The following is a 20,299-nucleotide window of genomic DNA, read 5'->3' as shown; positions in this document are numbered from 1 at the left end:
TTAAACACCTGTAGTATTCCACTCAATGTATAAATCTAAAATCGATGAAAGATTTGCCCCTGACGTGTACTTCATTAACACGTGAACAGGACAGTTCAGAAGGCATATGGGATACTGGATTTCATGACATTAATGGTGCCTTCAATTCCCATGATCCCATGCGATCCAGAAACCTCTCCATGGGGCCCTGGCAGTGCGCATGCGTGCGCTGAGTGTGGGAGAGGAAAGGCGCCGGCGGCTGAAGGAATAAGAACAGAAATCGCTGGAAAAGCTGAGCAGGTCCGGCAGCGCGTGTCGGGAGAAATCGAGGAGGCGTTTCGGGTCCGGTGATCCTCCTTCAGAAAGGACCAGGTTTCAGAAACATCCCGGGGAGAGGAGACAGTGAGACAGGGTAGGATTGGAAACCGCGGGAGGAGGGAGACTGGGGAGTTTATAAACTCCGAGGGGGAGGCCTGAGGCCGTGAATAAAACCTCCCCAGGCCCACTTCACCACCGAAGGAGCTCTCGTGTTGCCCGGGTAACATGGCGCCATCTTTGTAAGGATAAGGCGCATGTTGACTTGGGGCGGGGAGCGTGGGCGGCCATCTTGGTGAGGGCACCATCTGCTGTCATTTCCGGGAGAGAAGTGACAGTTGGTGTCATTCAACTAGAATTTCCTCATTTCACTCTGAGACCTGGCCCTGAGCTTGGTCTGTGTGGCCTTAAAACAGGAAAAGGGAGTGGGAGGGAGAGAGATCTAGAATGACACGAAGGCGGACTGTGAATTTGAGGTAAATGAATCTGATCATTTGTGGAGCTGGAACAGAAAGTGGGAACTTCCAAGACCGCAGTGACCAGGAGAGCATTGATGTGTTGATGTTATTTTCAGTTTGTAGACAGGAGAAAAGAGAACGCCAGGAGTGGAGGAAAGACATGATGAAGATGGATTTGAAATTCAATGCAGGAGGAGGGATAACTTGAGCCAGCACCCAGCCAATATCCCTCTGAACCCTTCCTATTCATATACTCATCCAGATGCCTTTTAAATGTTGCAATTGCACTAGCCTCCTCCACTTCCTCCAGCAGCTCATTCCATACACTTGCCACTCTCTGCATGAAAAAATTGCCGCTTACATCTCCTTTAAATCTTTCCCCTCTCACCCTAAACCGATGCTCTGGAGTTATCAACTACCCCAATCCAGCAAGAAGACTTTGTCTATTTATTCTATCCGTGCATCTCATCTTGTTATAAACCTTTATAAGGTCACCCCTCAGCGTCCGACTCTCCACGGAAAACCGCCAGCATGTTTAACTTCTCCCTATAGCTCAAATCCCTCAACCCTAGCATCATCCTTGTAAATCTTTTCTGAATCCTTTCAAGGTTCATACATCCTTCTGATAGGAAGGAGACCAGAATTGCATACAATATTCCAAAAGTGACCTAACCAATGTCCTGTACAGCTGCAACATGACCTCCCAACTCCTGTACTCAATACTCTGACCGATGAAGGAAAGCATACCAAACACCTTCTTCAATATCCTATCTATCTGTGACTCTACTTTCAAGGAGCGATGAACCTGCACTCCAAGGTCACTTTGTTCAGTAACACTCCATAGGAGCTTACCATTAAACAGTTCTGCTAAGATCAGCCCAAGATTTGCCAATTGCATGACCTCAGACCATAGTTTGGGGTGTGGGTTACCAGCACAGGGATTTGTTAACTTTTAATCCCATCAGTTTCCCCAACACCACTTCCTCACAACTGCTCATTTCCTTCAGTTCTGCTCTCATTGGACCATGTGTTCCCCAACATGGGATGTTACCTGTGTTTTGATAGAAGCAACATATGTGGTTAATTGGTCTGCCATCTCTTTGTTCCACATGAGAACTTTGCCTGTTCTCATTGTTATTGTTTTCTTTAATTTTTTTTTCCTCTTCACATACCCCATTTTCCCCTTTTGACCAATCCTTTTGTTGAAACCTGAACTGCTCCCAATCTTCAGATCTGGTACTTTATTTTTAGCCAATTTGTACGCCACTCCTTTGGATCTAGTCCTATCCATCATGTCCCTTGTGAGCCGTGGCTATGTCACCTTCTGTGTTTTATTTTTTTCAGACAGGAATGGACAACTGTTGCAGTTCCTCCAGGTGCTCTTTAAATGTTTGTCATTTCTTTCAAAAATGTTCCTTCATTTGTTGTGGCCTGTTTGTGCCGCTGCCATTGTAATTTCCTTGCTTTAGATTTAAGTCCCCAGTCTCAGAATCACCTCTTTTCCTCTCCATTTTAATGGAAAGTTCTCTCACTCAGTTCTTCACTCTTCCGCAAGAGGCCTCTTACAGCTACATTGCCAATTATTCCCTTCTCATGAAGAAATTAATATTTTGGAATTAAATTGCCATTGTTAGGCAGAACCATAGCCACTTTTGGAAGGTTGTGTGCAGTTCTGGTCTCCCTCCTATCAGAAGGATGTTGTGAAACTTGAAAGGCTTCAGAAAAGATTTACAAGGATGTTGCCAGGGTTGGAGGGTTTGAGTGAAAGGGAGACGCCAAACAGACTGGGGCTGTTTCCCCTTGCGCGCTGGAGGCTGAAGTTGATAAAGTCATGAGAGGCATGGATGGGGTAAATAGTCAAGGTCTTTTCCTTGAGATGGGATACTCGATAATGTAAGGGTAATAGGTTCAGGGTGGGCAGGTGGGGTGGGGAAGGGAAGGTTTAAAAGGGACGTAAGGGGCAACTTTTTCATTCAGAGGGCGGTGTGTGTAAGGAATGAGCTGCCAGAGGAAATGGTGGAGGCTGGTACAATCACAACATTTAAAAGGTATCTGGATGGGTATATGAATAGGAAGGTGTTAAAGGAAAATGGGCCAAGTGCTGGCAAACGGGCCTAGATTGTTTCTGGATACCTGATCGGCATGTTAACTTTCTCTCTGGTGTCGGTGTCAATACCTTGATGTCTCCTTTTCTCCCCCTTCCTGGGGATGTTAACCATTTCGTGTCTCATTGTTCGTCAAGAAGCTGCATTGCAGGTTCACCCTGAATTGACACAGTATTTGTTTCCCAAAATCAGACCTGTTCAGTCTCAGCAGTATTCCAATGTTGGGAAAGATATTAACTTTCAGGTGGAGTTATCCAAAATTCAGAGAGATGTCAGACTTGACATTTTTGCTTTTCTGCCCCTGTAAGATCCTGAATCAGCACCTTCAGGAGAATTAGCGCCGAGTGAGAACAGAGGGGGAGAGAAGAGAGAGAGTGGGATGATGCTTTCAATTTTGTGGAGTAACAAAAGAAAAGAACGTTCTGCAGAAAGTAGAGTTGCTTGTTCTGAATTTCTACCCTGCACTGACAGTGATGATTTTTGTAATCTCTTTTCACAGACTTTTTGAAGATCTGAAGACAGAAGTTTCAAAATCAACAGATGAAGGGCTTATGCTTGAAACATCGACTCTCCTGCTCCTCGGATGCTGCCTGACCTGCTGCGCTTTTCCAGCACCGCACTTTTCGACACTGAGTGTCCAGTGTCTGCAGTCCTCACTTTGATGTCAATGTCTGACAGTCACTCAATCCATTGGGAACGCAACAATTTTCGACTGTGATTCTGTGAGAAGGAGCAAAGCTTTTTAGTTCCTGTTTCTGTATGTTTTCAGAATCAGTGGGACTGGATGAGAGACCGTACTGTTGCAGTGCACTGAGTGTGGAGCCAGAAATAGTTATACAGCCTGGAAAGAGGGATTCACGGCAGGGAGGGGCTCTACACATTTTTGTGCGTAGGTTTGGCCATGGGAAAACCTGAGCGATCCCGCCCCGTAGAGAAACCATGTAAGGGTGGTGACTGTGGGAAAAGTTTCCATTTCCCGTCTGCCCTGGAGACTCAACGGCGCACTCACACCGGGGAGAGGCCGTTCCCCTGCACAGAGTGCGGTAAGGCCTTCAGCAATTCCTCTGACCTGCTGAAGCACCAACGGGTCCACATGGGGGAGAGACCCTTCAGCTGTCCCAAATGCAGGAAGGGCTTTACCCAGGCCTCCAGTCTGCTGACCCACCGACAGGTCCACACCGGGGAGAGGCCGTTCCTTTGCACCAAGTGCAGGAAGGCCTTCAGCAATTCCTCAGCCCTGCTGAGGCATCAGCGTGGCCACACGGGGGAGAGGCCCTTCAGCTGCCCTGAGTGCGGGAAGGCCTTCAGCAATTCCTCCGACAGACTGAAGCACCAGCGGGTCCACACTGGAGAGAAGCCCTTCAGCTGCCCCAAATGCGGGAAGGGCATTACCCATGCCTCCACCTTGCTGACCCACCGGCGGGTCCACACCGGGGAGAGGCCCTTCACCTGCCCCGAGTGCGGGAAAGCCTTCAGCAATTCATCCGACAGACTGAAGCACCAGCGGGTCCATACTGGGGAGAGACCCTTCAGCTGCCCTGAGTGTGGGAAGGGCTTTACACAGGCCTCCACCCTGCTGGCCCACCAGCGGGTCCACACTGGGGAGTGGCCATTCACCTGCTCTCAGTGTGGGAAGGGATTCACCCGCTCTTCCCACCTGCAGAGGCACCAGCGAGTTCACATTCCATTCCATTCCATTATCGACTGGACCCCTGGGTTTGAATCCCGTTGTGGCAGATGGCGGAATTGGAATTCGGTCAGAAGTCTGGAGTTCGGAATCTAACGATGAAACCATTTTTGGGGGTGGGGGCGGGGGCGTGAGATCCCCCATCTGAATCACTCATGCCCTTTTTAGGAAAGGAAACTGCCGTTGCAGGAAAGGATTCACTCAGTTGTCCCAGCTGCATCCTTTACCCGGGTGGCCTACATGTGACTCCAGACCCAGAGCAGTGTGGTTGACTCCCCCACCTGCAGAAATGAACAGGGAGAAACTTACTTGGCTGCAGGGTCTGGGTTGAAATTGCTGAGTGAGGCAATACTTCCTACGGGTTAAGGCTGTACCAAGGATCCAATTACAAAGGGACAACTTGGTGGTGACTAATAGTAAAGAAAGTGGGGGGTGGGGAGACTGTGTACTCTTTGACCTTGAGCTGTTTTTAAAAAAAATAAGCTACTTTTTCTACGCCTTTTTGCTGGGGGGATCTGAAGTGGTAACAAAGTTGGGTCTTGATAAAGGTTACCTGAACTTACTGCCGGGTTCAGACTTTCATTGAAAGCTTTGAGCTCCAAGAAGTTTTTGTTTTAAAGCTGCTCATTTCTTTCAGCCTCCTGCGCTAAGTTTCCAATGTCATGTATCAGATGGAGCAGTGAATGAGTAGCTAGTATCATTAAAAATTGTAAATTTTTCATGTGTGCAGGTACTGCGTCATTTCATCAGCTTTGTAAGGTTTACTGGCAGCACCGGGAGGTGTGGGCTGCCTTCACTAGAAATGATGTGGAGGAGCCAGAGATGGACTGGGTTGGATCAAGTTAAAAAAATCACACATCAGGCTATAGTGCTTTATTTGGAACCACTAGCTTTCGGAGCGCTGCTCCGTCATCAGAAAGCTGTGGAACAGGATCATAAGGCAGAATTTATAGCAAAAGATCACAGTATAGTGCAAATGATCGGATATATTGAACAAACCTAGATTGTTGTGAAGTCTTTTGTCTTTTAGAATAGATTGCAAATTTTAGTTCATTAATGTGTAAATTCCAGAAAGTCTTTGAAGTCAGATTCTGGAGATTACTTAAGGTTTTATATAAATAGGTTTCATCTCAGTTCAGACAATAATGAAATGTGTGAGGTTTGAGTCTGTCTGTATCCCAATCTTGAATCAGACTGGTTCTATTTCCAAAGTAGGAATTTACAAATATTACATGTATCAACTGCCTGCAGGTTGTTTGCTTTTTGATCAAAATTGAATGTATCTGCAAATGCAAATTCACCCCATAGACCTGTGTGTGTATGAGAGAGTGTGTGTGCATGAGAGAGTTTGTGTCTGTTTGCGTGTGTGTATGCTTGAAGCGTGAGTGTGATGGAGGAGAAGCCTGTGAGAGGGTGTGAGTGTCTCAGAGAGAGCATGTGTATGAGAGAGGTATGGATAAAAGCGAGGGGTTGCATTTGGCTAAAACAAGGAAGGGCAGGATTTGTATAGTTAATGATAGGGCCCTGGGTTGCGTTGGAGAACAGAGACATGGTGGGTTTCAGGTACATTGTTCTATGAAAGTTGCATCATTGGTAGACAGGGTGGTTAAGAGGCGTTCATTACACTTACCTTCGTTGTTCACAGCGTTGTGTATAGGAGTTGGGACATCATGTTGGTAAGACCACTTTCAGAGTACTGAGTACAGTTCTGGTCGCCCTGTTATAGCATGTCGGAGAAATTTGCCCAATAAGTTAGACATCACAAAGCGCGGTTCAAAGTGAAATTGACAAACACTTTATTACAAGCAATGTCACTGGAAGAGAACCTGACTAGGCTGACACAGAATTGACAGTCTGTACAGGTAGATCAGAATTTCTCTTCTAAGAGCTGAGGATGAGACCAGTTTTTATAATAATGCTGTATAATAAGGCTGATTAAGAAATGGGGAATATACAATGTATCTGGAAATGGAGTAATCTAGTTACAAGGATGCTAATTGGAAAACCGTTATCAGATGAATGTCCTGTTCCTTCACACAGTGTAACATCCTGACTATCGATGGTTCCATTCCTCTTCACAGGTAGGTGTTAACTTCTCCTCTGAAGTGGTGAGGTGCTTCCATTTCTTGTTCTGGAAGCAAGTCCTTGCTGGTGCCTCTCTGTCTGACCTGCTCTTTGTGTGGCTTTGGTATTGTTGGGTTGTGAAACTGCCCTTGGGGCTTTGAGATACCTGTGGTGCTCTGTTATTGTAGTGAGGTTGAAGTGCATTCCTTTGTCCGTGTGCTGTCAGGTTTGGCTTGCGAGCCTGCATGGGCATTCTGGGTATTTTAGGTACAGTTTGGCCAATTTTGCTTTTGTGGGCCTATTGTGGGTTGGCAGAGTGGCAGATCTTTTTCCACAATTTCCCCCCCTTTTCTTTTTGTTTTGCTCAGGGGAGGGATGAGAAGGGGCAATGTAGCCGGAGCCAGGGGGATTGTCAGGTGGGGGTCTCAGTATCAGACAGATAGCTCTCTGTGTCCGAGTCTGGTCCAGGAGAGGCTATTTTAGGGGCAGGGATGTTCTCCCAGTGGATCTGTGCTAGCTGAGTGGTGAGGGGGCCAGAGGGTAACAGAATTGTACATAGGTGTGAACAGCATAGTCGGATAGCCATGGCTAGCACTCTAAGCCTGGCAATGATAGTGATGAGGGCTATCAGTCCCTGCAGTCAGGCTCTGCGCGTGCACTCTTTCACAGCGAGTAGGTAGTCCAGGGCTATCGTGTTCTGCAGAGTCACAGTACAGATGGCAACAGCCTCCACATTCAGCTGGGCGAATACGTCTGCTGTGGAGTTTGCCACCTCCTGTACTGTGACAGCGAGTTTGTGGGCTTCTACCTGTAACTGTAAAGTTGCAGAGTGGGGTGACATCAGGTACAGAGCTGCTTCAATGGCAGCGAGGGCTCGTCTGCTGCCTGGCATGGGCTTTGGGAAGGGAGGGGACTGGGAGTGATAAATTAATGGTACCGCATACCCAACATTGCAGCTCCCTGTCCAGGACAGCAGTAGGCTTTGTGGCCACAGATAAAATAGGTGCCATTGTCAGTCTGGAGATGGAGTGTCTGGGTCCCTGTCCAGCTGGTGAGGAAGGTGGTATTCTGGGTGATCTTGTTGAGGACCTGTCGGTTTAAAATGCTGCCTTCTGCAGCGGATCGGCGTGCTGCGGGAGTTAGGAGCAGGGAGTCAGTGCACCGGCTCCAGTCAGCCTCCCATCCAGATGGCTGTGTGTGTTTCAAACAGGTGGAACCTGCAGGTGGCCCGTGTGTGTTAGTGTCAGCAATGGTCAGGGCTGGGGGCTCATGGGAGAGGTTGTAGGCCGGGTAAAAGCACCCTTTATATTTTTCCAGGTGGTAACCTGCAGACCTCCAGCGGGCTGGGCTGTTGCCCCCATATTTGGTCATTGATGGTGGTATTTTGAGTGTGGTAACTTCAGGGGACCTGTCTGGCTCCAGGCACCATTCCACCATGTCAGAGATATTTAAGGGGATTGAGGCTAAGGAAATACCCCCCGTGAGAGTGGACAGGGACCTAGTGCAGACCCAGCAGCGGGTCTCATTAAATCGCATACCCATGAGCCATTTTGAGGAAGGTGTTGGCCTGCACATCACAGTGGGTTATGAAATGTGCTGCCCCTTGGGCCTGTTTACCAGCAAGCCACAGTGTGATGGTCAGACAGATCAGATGGTGATGGCTGCCGCGAGTAGCTGGATTCATCCTGTGTTCGGAATGGTGCCTTCCTCTGTGTGGTCCCTGTTCAGAGGTTGTGGAGCCCTCTTGCAGCGGGTGGTATGTGTCCATTCGGGCCATCCTTCCGGTTTCACAGCAGTCCGGGTTGTCATCAGGATCAGGTACAGACCTTTCCACCGAGGGGAGAGAGAATCTTTTTCTAGTGATTTGATCGTGACATAGTCCCCAGGTCAGAACAGATGAATGGGCAATGATTGGGGTGTGGGCAATGCAGCCCTGACCTGGTTGTGTGAGCACTAATGCTCCTGCTAAGGGCCTGGACATACTCGAGTGGGGCCTCTTGTGTCAGAAGCAGGGCTGTGTCTGTGGTGAGTGTCAGGGGTCTGGTGGCAGTGGGCATAGGCTGCCCCATAAGTACTTGAAAAGGGGTGAGCAAAGCTGTTCAGTTTGGCTGCGTATGTGTAGCATAGAGGGCAAGTGGCAAGGCGTCTGACCAGGTCAGTCCTGTTTTCTGGGTGGTTTTAGTCAGTGTGGTCTTCAGGATGCCATTCATCCGCTCGACCATGCCTGACAACGGGTTGGTTGGGGATGGGGTGTCGCTGTGGTATCCCTAGTGTCTCGCTAATGCTGGTCACAAGCTAAGAGGTGAGTGAGTCCCCCTCTCCGTCTCTATGCTACACGGAACTCCAGATCTGGGGATGACATCCTTTAGGAGGCATTTTACTACCATACATGCATCATCCTTTCTTATGGGAAATGCTTCGACCCATTTGGAGAACATGTCTCTGATGACCAGGATGTACTTGTAACCCTGTTTTGGGGGCATGTGTGTGAAGTCAATCTGTAAGAGGCTGAAAGGCCCCTCAGGAACTGGCAGGTACTTGGCAACTGGCTTCCCTGCATTGTTCTGCAGGCAGATGAGGCACTGTGACAGCAGGACTTGGGCAGCGGCAGTGAATCCTGGTGCATACACACTGTAACGCAGTCCTGGTATCATGCCCCTCTTGCCTGTATGGCCAATGCTGTGGGCTGTTGGGGCCCGTGTGTGGAGGTGGGCACTTGGGCAAATGATGCGGCCATCAGGGCGTATTAGCAGGTTGAGGGAAGGAGATTGTGTGGCCCCAGTGCAGGCCCAACTGTCCTTTTCCTGCTGTGGAGCAGTTTCTTGGGTAGCTTGCACAGCCTCCATGGGGTCAGGGAATACTGGGGCCTACGCTATTCTGGGAGCCTGCAGGATGTAGATGGTGGGTGCAGTGCAACTTCCGGGCTGCTGTGTCAGCTGAGGCATTCCCGAGGGTGACCGGGTCAGTGGCAGAGGTATGGGCATGGCATTTGATAATTGCTAAGGCTGAGGGTAACAGGGCTGCTTCCAGGAGATCAGAAATTAGCGTAGCGTGTTGTCGTGGCCTCCCTGCTGACGTGATGAAGCCTCTCTGTTTCCAGAATGTGCCAAAATCGTGGATGACTCCGGCATATCTGGAGTCAGGATAAATGTTTGCTGTGTGTCCTTTAGCAATGACACCAGCCCGAGTGAGTGCAAACAGCTCTGCAGCTTGTGCAGATGTGCCATTTGGCAGTGCAGCTGACTCTAGAACTGTGAAAGGAGTGCAGAGGGCACATCCTGCCAGTGTGCAGTGGTCTGAGGGCCTGAAGGATGAGCCATATGTGTAGAATATGAGGTCAGAGTTGTCTAGAGGTGTTTCAGAGAGGTCAGGGCATGGGGCAACGACCTGCTGGACAAGGTCTAAACAGTTGTGTTCATCCGTAATCGTGGTCAGAGTGAGTGGGAGCAGGGTGGTGGGGTTCAGGGCAGGGGTACGTTGTAGGGACAGGATGGCTTTGGATAGTAAAGCAACCTCATATCCAATTCTCTGGGTGGCAGTGAAATGTTGCTGCTGGAAATGGAGTAATCTAGTTACAATGATGCTAATCGGAAAACAGTTATCAGAGGAATGTCCTAATTCTCTACACAAAGCAACATTCTGACAGTATCGATGGATCAGGAGCTTCCATTCCTCTTCGCAGGTAGGTGCTAATGTCTCCTCTGAAGCAGTGAGGTGCTTCCATTGTCCTGTCCTGGCAGCAATGCTCTTGCTGGTGCCTCTCTGTCTGACCTGTCCTTTGTGCGGTTTTGGTATTGCTGGGTTGTGAAACTGCCCTCAGGGCTTTGGGATAGCTGTGGTACTCTGTCATTGTTAGTGGGTGCTTGAGGTGTACAGGTATTCCCTTGTCTGCAAGTGCTGTCTAGTTTCACTTGTCAGCCTGCTTGGTCCCTGCTAAGATATTCTGGGTGTTTTGGTACAGTTTGGCCAATTTTGCTTTTGTGGGCCTGTTGTGGGTTGCCAGGGTGGCAGATCTTTTCCCACATACAATTACCAGGAATACTTGGAATCCTGAGAAGGATTCAAGTGAATCCTAGAGAGATGTTGCATCCCTTGGACTATTCCCAGAAAGTGAATGAACTATCAAGACTCCAATTAATTGGTAATTTTTATTTGTTTAAAAATGTGAAAACTTAATGAAGAGTTCTTCCAGTTAATCACTGGGTATTCAAATTTCTCTTCAGAATTAAAGATCATAACAAAACTGGGTGTCATTGTGGGATGTTGAATCTGTAGTATGTGCTTGGTAAAATTTGGATGAACAATATTTCAAAGTGAATTTTATCATGTTAAGTACTAAGACTTTCTGGAGAGGAAAGATTTGCCCTTGTGTGTTTTGCAACACTTGATCAAGGTCAGTTCAATAGAATACGCAGACAGGTTGATGCTAGAGTTGGGAGCTGTGGCAAAATATCAGAAATAATGCAGGCAGTAGCACGGCAATTAGGGTTAGAAAGTTAGCTAAAAGAATTATAAAAACAGGTTGGAAAGTTTTGTCAGCTTTTCTTAAAAAAAGTTAACAAAATGAGTCTGGGGATTCAGTAACGGAGGATAAAGAGATGGCACATGAATTGAAAAGAGTTTGAATCTGACTTCACTAGAGAGGATACAAATAACACCCTGGAACTAGTTGGAAATCAGGAATTGAAAGGGAGGGAGGAACTGAAGAAAATTACAATCACCAAGGAATTAGTACTGAGTAAACTGTTGGAACTACGAGCTGATAAGTCCCGGGTATTTGAAGGAATTCATCCTAGACTGTTAAAGAGAAATTAGCGAGTGAAATAAGACCATAAGACATAGGAGTGGAAGTAAGGCCATTCGGCCCATCGAGTCCACTCCGCCATTCAATCATGGCTGATGGGCATTTCAACTCTACTTACCCGCATTCTCCCCATAATAGTTAATGTATTGGTTTTAATTTTCCAAACCTCATTAGTTTCAGGGATGGTTTCTTTAGATTGGAAAAATCCTTTCTTCAAAAAGGGAGACCGAGAACAGGAAACTGCAGACCATTTAACTTAACATATGTAATGGGGAAAATGTTCAAAGCTATTATCAAAGATATTATGACAGGGCACTTGTTTCAGTTCAAGGTAATCAGGCAGCCTGAATGTGTTTTTGTCAATGGGAAATAATGTTGTAATAATTTTTTGAAGAACGGCCTCTCCGCATCTCGACTGAGCTGATGAATCTCCAGTGCCCACAGGGAATGGAATCCCTTCCCTCAGTCCCCACATTTCCACAACTTCTCCGCAGTTCTGGTGACTTTTTGGCTCTGTGTTTCCGATAAACAATTGAAAGTGTGATCACACTCAGGAAACGTGTACAGTCACTCCCTCCTGCGAATAGTGTAATGTTTCTTCAGTCTGTGTAACTAGTTAAAGCGCTGCCCATAGTCAGCTCACGGGGAGACTCTCTCAACAAGGGTAAAAGACACACAAAGGTTGAGCAGCGAGACAAAATGCAAAAGCAATAAAATGTCGAACCACGGGGAAAACATATTGTGGCTCGACCCCTTTTTTTCCCATTGGCATTTGGACACTTGAAATCTGCCAGTAACACCAGCATCCCAATAGAGCATACAGCGCATGTTTGCCGGTGTCAGCAACGCCATGCGCATGCTCGCCGGGTGTCAGCAAAACACTGGGCATGCTCATCGCAGTCCGCACAAAAAGGCGCGCGATCTTCTTTTGATTGACCAATAGAACGTACAGAAGGACCGGAAGGAGTCTAGTCCTCCTGCCAATCAGAGCCACCCCATTGTCTGAATGCGGAAGTTGGACCCTGAGTTTCTGAAGCTGCTGCTACTGCTCCTGTTTCTCTGAATGAAGATTGAGCTTCACCCCAAACTGCAATCTCCTTCCTCTGTCCAACATCTGTAAGTATGGCACTCTCTTTTCTCACCACCTTTTCCAATTCTTTATTTTCATTCAGGGCTTCAGTTGTTGACTTGCAGCAACTGAAAGGAAAGGGAGTGAATCGGGGTGGACAGACTCTGGAAACGTTGCTCCACGTCTGTGTCGCAATTGGCAAAATAGACAGGCAGGAGACTGGAAGAACAAGCCAGGTAGCATCAGGAGGTGGAGAAGTCGATGTTTCAGGGGTAACCCTTCTTCAGGATTGGGGATGGGTGCAGATAAAGAGTGTCCTTGGGGCAGAGTGGTGAATTGGGGATAGGTGAAAGGTCTGACCTGGTTGGTGAATGGGAGGAATAAATCTGGTTCGTGACAGTGATGAGTGGAAATGAGGGGGAGGAGCTGAGAAGGGAGTCGTGGGGGATGGGTGGGGGGGAATGGGAAGTGAGGTTATTTGAGACTGGATAACTCAATGTTGAGTCCTCTGGGCTATAGGCTGCCCAGGCGGAAGATGAGGTGTTGTTCTTCCAATTTACTATTTGGTTCATTGTGGCAATGGAGAAAGCCTAAGATAGTCTTTTCAGAAAGGGAGTGGGAAGGGGAATTAAAGTGGGCAGTGACTGTGGAGCCGCCTGCGACGTTCAGCAAACCGTTCCCAAGTTTATGCTCAGTCTCCACAATGTAGAGAAGACCACAATTGGAAAACATGAGAAAAAGAGTACAACAATATGAAGTTGTGAAAAAGAGCAGAAAGGAAGTGTATTATTTAAATGGTGATATACTGAGATGTGGAGAAAGTGAGATCTGCAGATACTGGTGATTAGAGTAAGTAAGTGTGGCGCTGGAAAAGCACAGCAGGTCAGACAGCATCTGAGGGGCAGGACAGTCGATGTTTCAGGCACAAGGGAATAGGGAATGATATGTGGATATAGAAAGGGGGTTCAGTGTCCTTCCACACCAGTCACTGCCAGTTGTTAGACAGGTGCAGCAAGCAATCAGCAAGGCAAGTGGTATATTAACAAGAGGAATTGTGTTCAGAATTGTGGATGCCTTCCTGCAGTTAGGGGTCATTGAATATATTCAAGGCTGAGTTCATCTGAGTTTTGAGCAACAATAAAGTGGATGTTTATGGGAGAAAGCAAGAAAATGTTTTTAAGACAAGTACAGAACAGTTACAGAGTCATACAGCAAAGAAACAGACCATTCAGTCCAACTAGTCCACGCTGAATATATTCACAAACTAATCTAGTCCCACCTGCCAGTGTTTGGCCCATATCCCTCCGAACCTTTCCTATTCATGTAATTAACCAAATGTCTTTTGAAAGTAACATCACTTCCTCTGGACATTCATTCCACACATGAACTACTGTATTTTAAAAAAAAAAGCTGCCTTAAGTCTTTTCAAAACCTTTCTCCTCTCTCCTTTTCAAAATTTGCTGCCTAATCCTGAAACCCCCACCTGAGGGAAATGACACCTGCCATTCACCTCATGTATACTTCTCACGATTTTATAAACCTCTATAAGGTCACTTCTCAACCTCCTGTGCTCCAGTGAAGAAAGTCCCAGCCTATCCACCGAGATGTCGGAAGATTCATATCCAGTTATGGTCTGTTCAATGCTGGTTCAGGCTCCAAAGACCAAATGACCAACTCCTGCTCCCAATTCTCACGCTCTGTGTCCAAAGTTAAAAATCAAAAACACAGGATTATGGTCCAACAGGTTTATTTGGAAGCACTAGCTTTCAGACTGCTGCTCCTTCATCGGTGGTTGTGAAGAATAAGATTGTAAGACACTGAATTTACAGCAAAAGTTTACAGTGGGATGTAACTGAAATTATATATTGAAAAAGACCTGGGTTATTGTTAAGTCTCTCATCTTTTAGAATAACCATGTTGGTTTTAGTTCTTTCATATGTAAATAGCAAAACCTTTTTTAAAAGTTACATTCCCAATTGGTATCATGTTGTCTCAAATAACGTATTGAAGGTGTGAGTTTCCCTGTTTGAGGCTGTCTGTACCACAACGGTTAGACTGATTCTAATCTTAAAAAATGGATTAACAGAATCTTACTTGGATTCATGCAGTTTGTGTCCAGGACAGCAAGAGACCATCAGATATAGGAACAACAATTAGGCCATTCAGCCCATTGGGTTTGCTCATACCATTCAATCGTGGCTGTTAAGTTTCTTATCCACATTCTCCTGCTTTTTCCCCGTAACCCTTGTGGTGTAAAATTATGTCCCAATACATGTGTGAATCATAATGTAACACATGTATTGGGCCAAGCAGTGGAATGTGGTGTAAAATTCCAAGCAGTGGAATGTGGTGAAACGGTTAAAAATTATGTCCCAATACATGTGTGAATCTAACCGGAATGGAGGTGTTGCTTAGTCCCGTGTGAATCTTCTTATCTGTATGTAACCAGAATGGAATGTGTTTTTTAGCCTTGCTCTGCTGTTCACATGAATGTTAAAAGAGTATATCAGCTGGAAAAGTCTCCAGTTCGGTGAGTCTGCTCCGGGGTTACGTTTAACCGCCGAGCGTGGGTTGTTGGCAACCGCTCTACGAGAACTGACGGCTCCCAGTTCCGGTAACATGTAGAGTGAGTATAAGCCAGACCCGGGAGTCTGCTCCGGGGTTACGTTTAACCGCCGAGCGTGGGTTGTTGGCAACCGCTCTACGAGAACTGACGGCTCCCAGTTCCGGTAACATGTAGAGTGAGTATAAGCCAGACCCGTTGTAAGATGAGACCTGGTTTTGGCGACGCTGCGGGGAATAAAAATGCTCATATTCTAGCAGACTCGCCTCTTGGTCGTTTGTTCTGTGTCAGACTACTCTCCTACGAACCTGACCTTGAGAATTTTTTTAAAATACCCTCGATCCCCTTGATACTCAAGAACCTATCTATCTCAGTCTTAAATATCCTCAGTGACCTGGCCTCCACAGCCTTCTGTGGCAGTTAATTCCTTAGAGTCATTACTCTCTGGCTGAAGATGTTTCTCCTTATCACCAATGTAAAGGTCTTCCCTTTACTCTAAGACTGTGCCTCGAGCCCTAGTCTCTCCTCCCAATGGAAAGATCTTCCCAACATCCACTCTGTCCAGGCCGTTCAGTATTCTGTATGTTTCAATTAGATCTCCCCTGAGTGTGGGCCTGTTAAACAGCATGAACCAGACCCTTCAGGATGAGATACAGCAGGGATTAGGTTCTACAAAGTGAGAAGGGAGGGAGAGTGTGTGGGATGGAGATTATCAGCTTCTCGAGAATGAGAGGAAGCAGAATTCACTATAAATTAGAATTGATCGGATGGACCAATGGGCCAAGGAGTGGCAGATGGAGTTTAATTTAGAGAAATGTGAGGTTTTGCATTTTGGTCAAGCAATCCAGGCAGGACTGGCACAGTGAAGGGGAGTGTTGCAGAGCAAAGAGACCTTGGAGTGCAGGTTCATAGCTCCTTGAATATGGAGTTGCAGGTAGACAGGATAGTGGTGGTGGTGTTTGGTCTGCTTTCCTTTATTGGTCAGCGTATTGAGTATAGGCGTTGGTAGGTCATGTTGTGGCTGTACATTGGTAAGGCGACTTTTGGAATAGTGCGTCCAGTTCTGGTCTCCCTGCTTTCGGAAAGAACTTGTGAAACTTTGAGAGGGGTTGGAAAAGATTTGCGAGGATGTTGCTAGACTTGGAGGGTTTGGACTACAGGAAAAGGCTGAGTAGACCCAGGATATTTTCGCTGGAGCATCAGAGGCTGAGGGGCAGCCTTATAGAGGTTTATAACTGGCATGGATAGGGTGAATATCCAAGGTCTCTTTCCCCAAGGTAGGAGAGTCCAAAACTAGAGGGCATATGTTTGAGGTGAGAGGGGAATGATTTAAAAGGGCCCTGAGGGGCAACTTTTTCACGCAGAGGGTTGTGCATGTATGGAACGAGCTGCCAGAGGAAGTGGTGAGGCTGGTACAATTATCTTTAAAATGTATCTGGCTGGGTACATGAATAGGAATGGTTTCGAACCATAAGAGCCACATGCTGGCAAATGGGACTAGATTAAGTTTGTATATCTGTTTGGCACAGACGAGTTTGACCAAAGGGTCTGTTTTCGTGCTGTATGACTAATTGTCTTCGGTGAAAGCAGAAGTGTGGTTGTGAAGACTGGACTTTCAGAGCAACTTTCAAAGATGTTTTGCCCTTACTGGGAGCAGAAGAAGTCACAATGAAATATTTGATTTGTGAGAGAGCAACTGAGTGAGTGTGAACATTTGGGATTTTGGTGGAAAGTGGGAATTCATTGCCCTGTGGGGATCAAGCCCTCCCTATCCAGTCATTTCATCTGGTGGATGAGACTCGGCAGTTCATGGAGGCAGTCAATCCAGATAATATTTTATAAATTCCTGCTTTGGAAATAGAAACAGTCTGAGTCAAGACTGAGATACAGGCAAACTCTGACCTCATACCTTTAATGCATTGTCTGAGCTGAGATGCCACCTTGTGTTGTAAAGCCTTATGTTATCTTCAGAGGGTGCCTTAAAGGAAGTTCTGGGATTTACATATTAATGATCCCTGCAATCCATTCTAAAAGATGAAAGACTTAACAATCCAGATTTGTTCAATATATCATTTCCGTGGCAGACCACAAATGTCTTTCCATAAATTCTGTGCCTTATGGTCTTATTCTCCACAATCACCTGATGAAGGAGCAGTGCTCCGAACGCTGGTCCTTCCAAATAAACCTGTTGGACTATAACCCGCGTTTGTGTGATTTTTAACTTTGCCCAGGTTAGGGTGGATTGATCATGCTAACTTACACATAGTGTCCAGGGATGTGCAGGTGAGGGTGGATTGGCCGTGTTAAAGTACCCATTGTGCCCAAGGAGGTGCAAGTTTGTGTGGGTTAGCCATGCTAACTTACACATAGTGTCCAGGGATGTGCAAAGTAGGGTGGATTGGCCAAGGGATATGGGCCAAGTGCTGACAAATGGGACTAAATTGATTTACAATATCTGGTCAGCATAGACGAATTGGACCAATAGGTCTGTTACTGTGCGGTATATCTTAATGACTCTGGCTTTCTACTAAAGTTTGCCACGTCTCTTCTGTTCAGTTTCTCTCTGGTGTCTGTGTTAATACCTTGATGTGTCTGGTTATTCCTCAAGCTGCATTCCTGATTCATCCTGAATTGACACATTTTGTTTTGCTTCCCAAAATCAGACCTGCTCACTCTCAGTATCCCAATGTTGTGAAAGATATTAACTTTCAGGTGGAGTTATCCAATATGTAAGTCTTGACGTTTTTGCTGTTCTGATCCTGAATCAGCACCTTCAGGAGAATTACTCAGAGGGGTGAGGGGGAGAGAGAGAGAGAGAAGGAAGTTGCTTTCAATTTTGTGGAATAACAAAAGAAAAGAATGCTGCACAGAAAGTAGAATAGCTTGTTCTGAATTTCTACCCTGCACTGACAGCGATGACTTTTGTAAACTCTTTTTCCAGAGTATTTGAAGATCCGAAGACAGAAGTTTCAAAATGAACAGATGAAGGGCTTATGCCCGAAATGTTGACTCTCCTGCTCCTTGGATGCTGCATGACCGACTGTGCTTTTCCAGCGCCGCACTTTTCAACACTGACTCTCCCCCATCTGCGGTCCTCACTTTCACGTCAATATCTGACAGTCTCTCAATCGATTGGGACAGCCACGATTTTTTATTACAATTCTGTGAGAAGGAGCAAAGCTTTTTGGTTCCTATTTCAGTACATTTTCATTATCAGTGGGACTGGATGAGAGACCCTACTGTTGCTGCGCACTGAGTGTGGAGCCTGAAACTCTTATACAGCCTGGAAAGAGGAATTCACAGCAGTGAGGGGCAGTACATGCATTTGCTTGTGGCCGAAGCTTCGGACATGGAGAAACCGTGGAAGTGTGGTAACTGTGGGAAAGGCTTCCGTACTCCGTCTGACCTGGAGATTCATCGGCGCATCCACACCGGGGAGAGGCCATTCTCCTGTCCCAAGTGTGGGAAGGGCTTTACCCAGGTCTCTGCCCTGCTTCGGCACCAGCGGATCCACACGGGGGAGAGGCCCTTCAGCTGTCCCGAGTGTGGGAAGGCCTTCAGCGATTCGTCCTCCCTACTGACCCACCGGCGAGTCCATACGGGAGAGAGGCCCTTCAGCTGTCCCGAGTGTGGGAAGACCTTCAGCGATTCCTCCACCCTGCTGAGGCACCAACGGGTCCACACGGGGGAGACCCCCTTCAGCTGCCCCGAGTGCGGGAAGGCCTTCAGCCGTTCCTCCAATTTGCTGACCCACCAGCAGGTCCACACAGGGGAGAGGCCCTTCTGCTGTCCCGAGTGTGGGAAGGCCTTCAGCTATTCCTACTCCCTGCTGAGACACCAGCGGGTCCACACGGGGGAGAAGCCCTTCAAATGTTCCGAATGTGGGAAGGCCTTCAGCTATTCCTCCTCCCTGCTGACCCACCGGCGAGTCCATTCGGGGGAGAGGCCCTTCTGCTGTCCCGAGTGCGGGAAGGCCTTCAGCGATTCCTCCACCCTACTGACCCACCGGCGAGTCCACACAGGGGAGAGGCCCTTCAGCTGCCCTGAGTGTGGGAAGGCTTTCACCCGCTCCTCCCACCTCCGGAGCCACCAGCGACTTCATGTGCTATCGCAGGGGGACTGACAAAGCGACTGCCGAGTGCAGTTATCGACTGGACTATTAACCCAGTTCTGGGATCTGTTGGGTTTGAATACCACCGCGGCAGATGGCGGAATTGGAATATGGTCAGAATCTAACGATGAAACCATTTTCTGGGGGGGCGGGGAGAGAGAAAACCCCAATCTGATTCACTCACGCCCTTTTTCGGGAAGGAAACTGCCATTGTGGGAAAGGATTCACTCAGTCGTCCCAGCTGCATCCTTTACCCGGTTTGGCCTACACGTGACTCCAGACCCACAGCAGTCTGTTTCACTCCACACTGCCCCCGTTCCCGGCCCCATGGGTTAAGGCTGTACCAAGGATCCAATTACAAAGGGACAACTCTGTGCTGACCGATAGTAAAGAAAGTGAGGTGGGGAGGGGGAGTGTGTGCGCTTTGACCTTGAGCTGTTTAAAAAGCAGCTACTTTCTCTACATCTTTTTGCTGGGGGGGATCTGAAGCTGTAACAAAGCTGGGTCACAATAAAGATTACCTGAACTTACTGCTGGACTCAGACTCTCATTGAAAGCTTTGAGCTCCAGATGGTTTTTTTGTTTTAAAGCTGCTCATTTCTTCCAGCCTCCTGCACTAAGTTTCTAATGTCGTATATCAGATGGAGCAGTGAATGAGTAGCCAGTATCGTTAGAAATTGTAAATGTTTAAGGAGTACAGGTACTGCATCGTTTCATCAACATTGTAAAGGTTACTGGCTGCACTGGGAGGTGTGGGCTGTGTTCACTCGAAACTCTTATCTTTAAAATTGAGATTAGCTAAAATGATATATTCAGAAACATCATTGAAGTCTAAACGCATTTCAATTTTTTAAAAGAGCTGCTGAAATCTTTCTGAAACTTGCACTGGAATATGTGCAGTTAGGCCACAGCTCAGGACAGGCTGAAAGGGGTGAATGACCTATTCCTCATTTTGTGAAATTGGTTTCCAACTATGTAGACATAGTCATAGAGTTGTAGAGCCTGAAACAAACCCTTCAGTCCATACCTTAAATGAATCTGGTGACCCATTTGCCAGCATTTGGCCTATGTTCATCTGTACCCTTCCTATTCGTATCCCCATCCAGATGCCTTTTAAGTGTTGTAACTGTACCAGCCTCTACCA

The 20,299-nt window shown here is 47.1% G+C and overlaps 1 protein-coding gene across 1 annotated transcript; it reads left to right on the top strand.

The window, feature by feature from the left end:
* Positions 1-273: 273 nt before the first annotated feature.
* Positions 274-19,679, top strand: LOC148143145 (uncharacterized). The gene is made up of 4 exons (XM_087974066.1): positions 274-391; positions 3,357-4,538; positions 11,963-11,971; positions 18,400-19,679. The coding sequence occupies exons 2-4, from the start codon at positions 3,759-3,761 to the stop codon at positions 19,165-19,167; spliced, it is 1,557 nt and encodes a 518-aa protein (XP_087830192.1). The 5' UTR covers positions 274-391; positions 3,357-3,758; the 3' UTR covers positions 19,168-19,679.
* The last annotated feature ends 620 nt before the right edge of the window (positions 19,680-20,299 follow it).

This window comes from Chiloscyllium plagiosum, unplaced genomic scaffold (genome assembly GCF_037043375.1).
Source record: "Chiloscyllium plagiosum isolate Xiang-an unplaced genomic scaffold, Cpla_swu_hap1 HiC_scaffold_27, whole genome shotgun sequence".
NCBI classification, from domain to species: domain Eukaryota; kingdom Metazoa; phylum Chordata; class Chondrichthyes; order Orectolobiformes; family Hemiscylliidae; genus Chiloscyllium; species Chiloscyllium plagiosum.
The sequence above is the reverse complement of the archived record's forward strand: the minus strand, read 5'-3'. Positions and strand labels throughout refer to the sequence as shown.

What these genes read in the sequence shown, in the direction of transcription:
- LOC148143145 (XM_087974066.1), top strand. Translation starts at nt 3,759, where the DNA reads ATGGGAAAACCTGAGCGATCCCGCCCCGTAGAGAAACCATGTAAGGGT.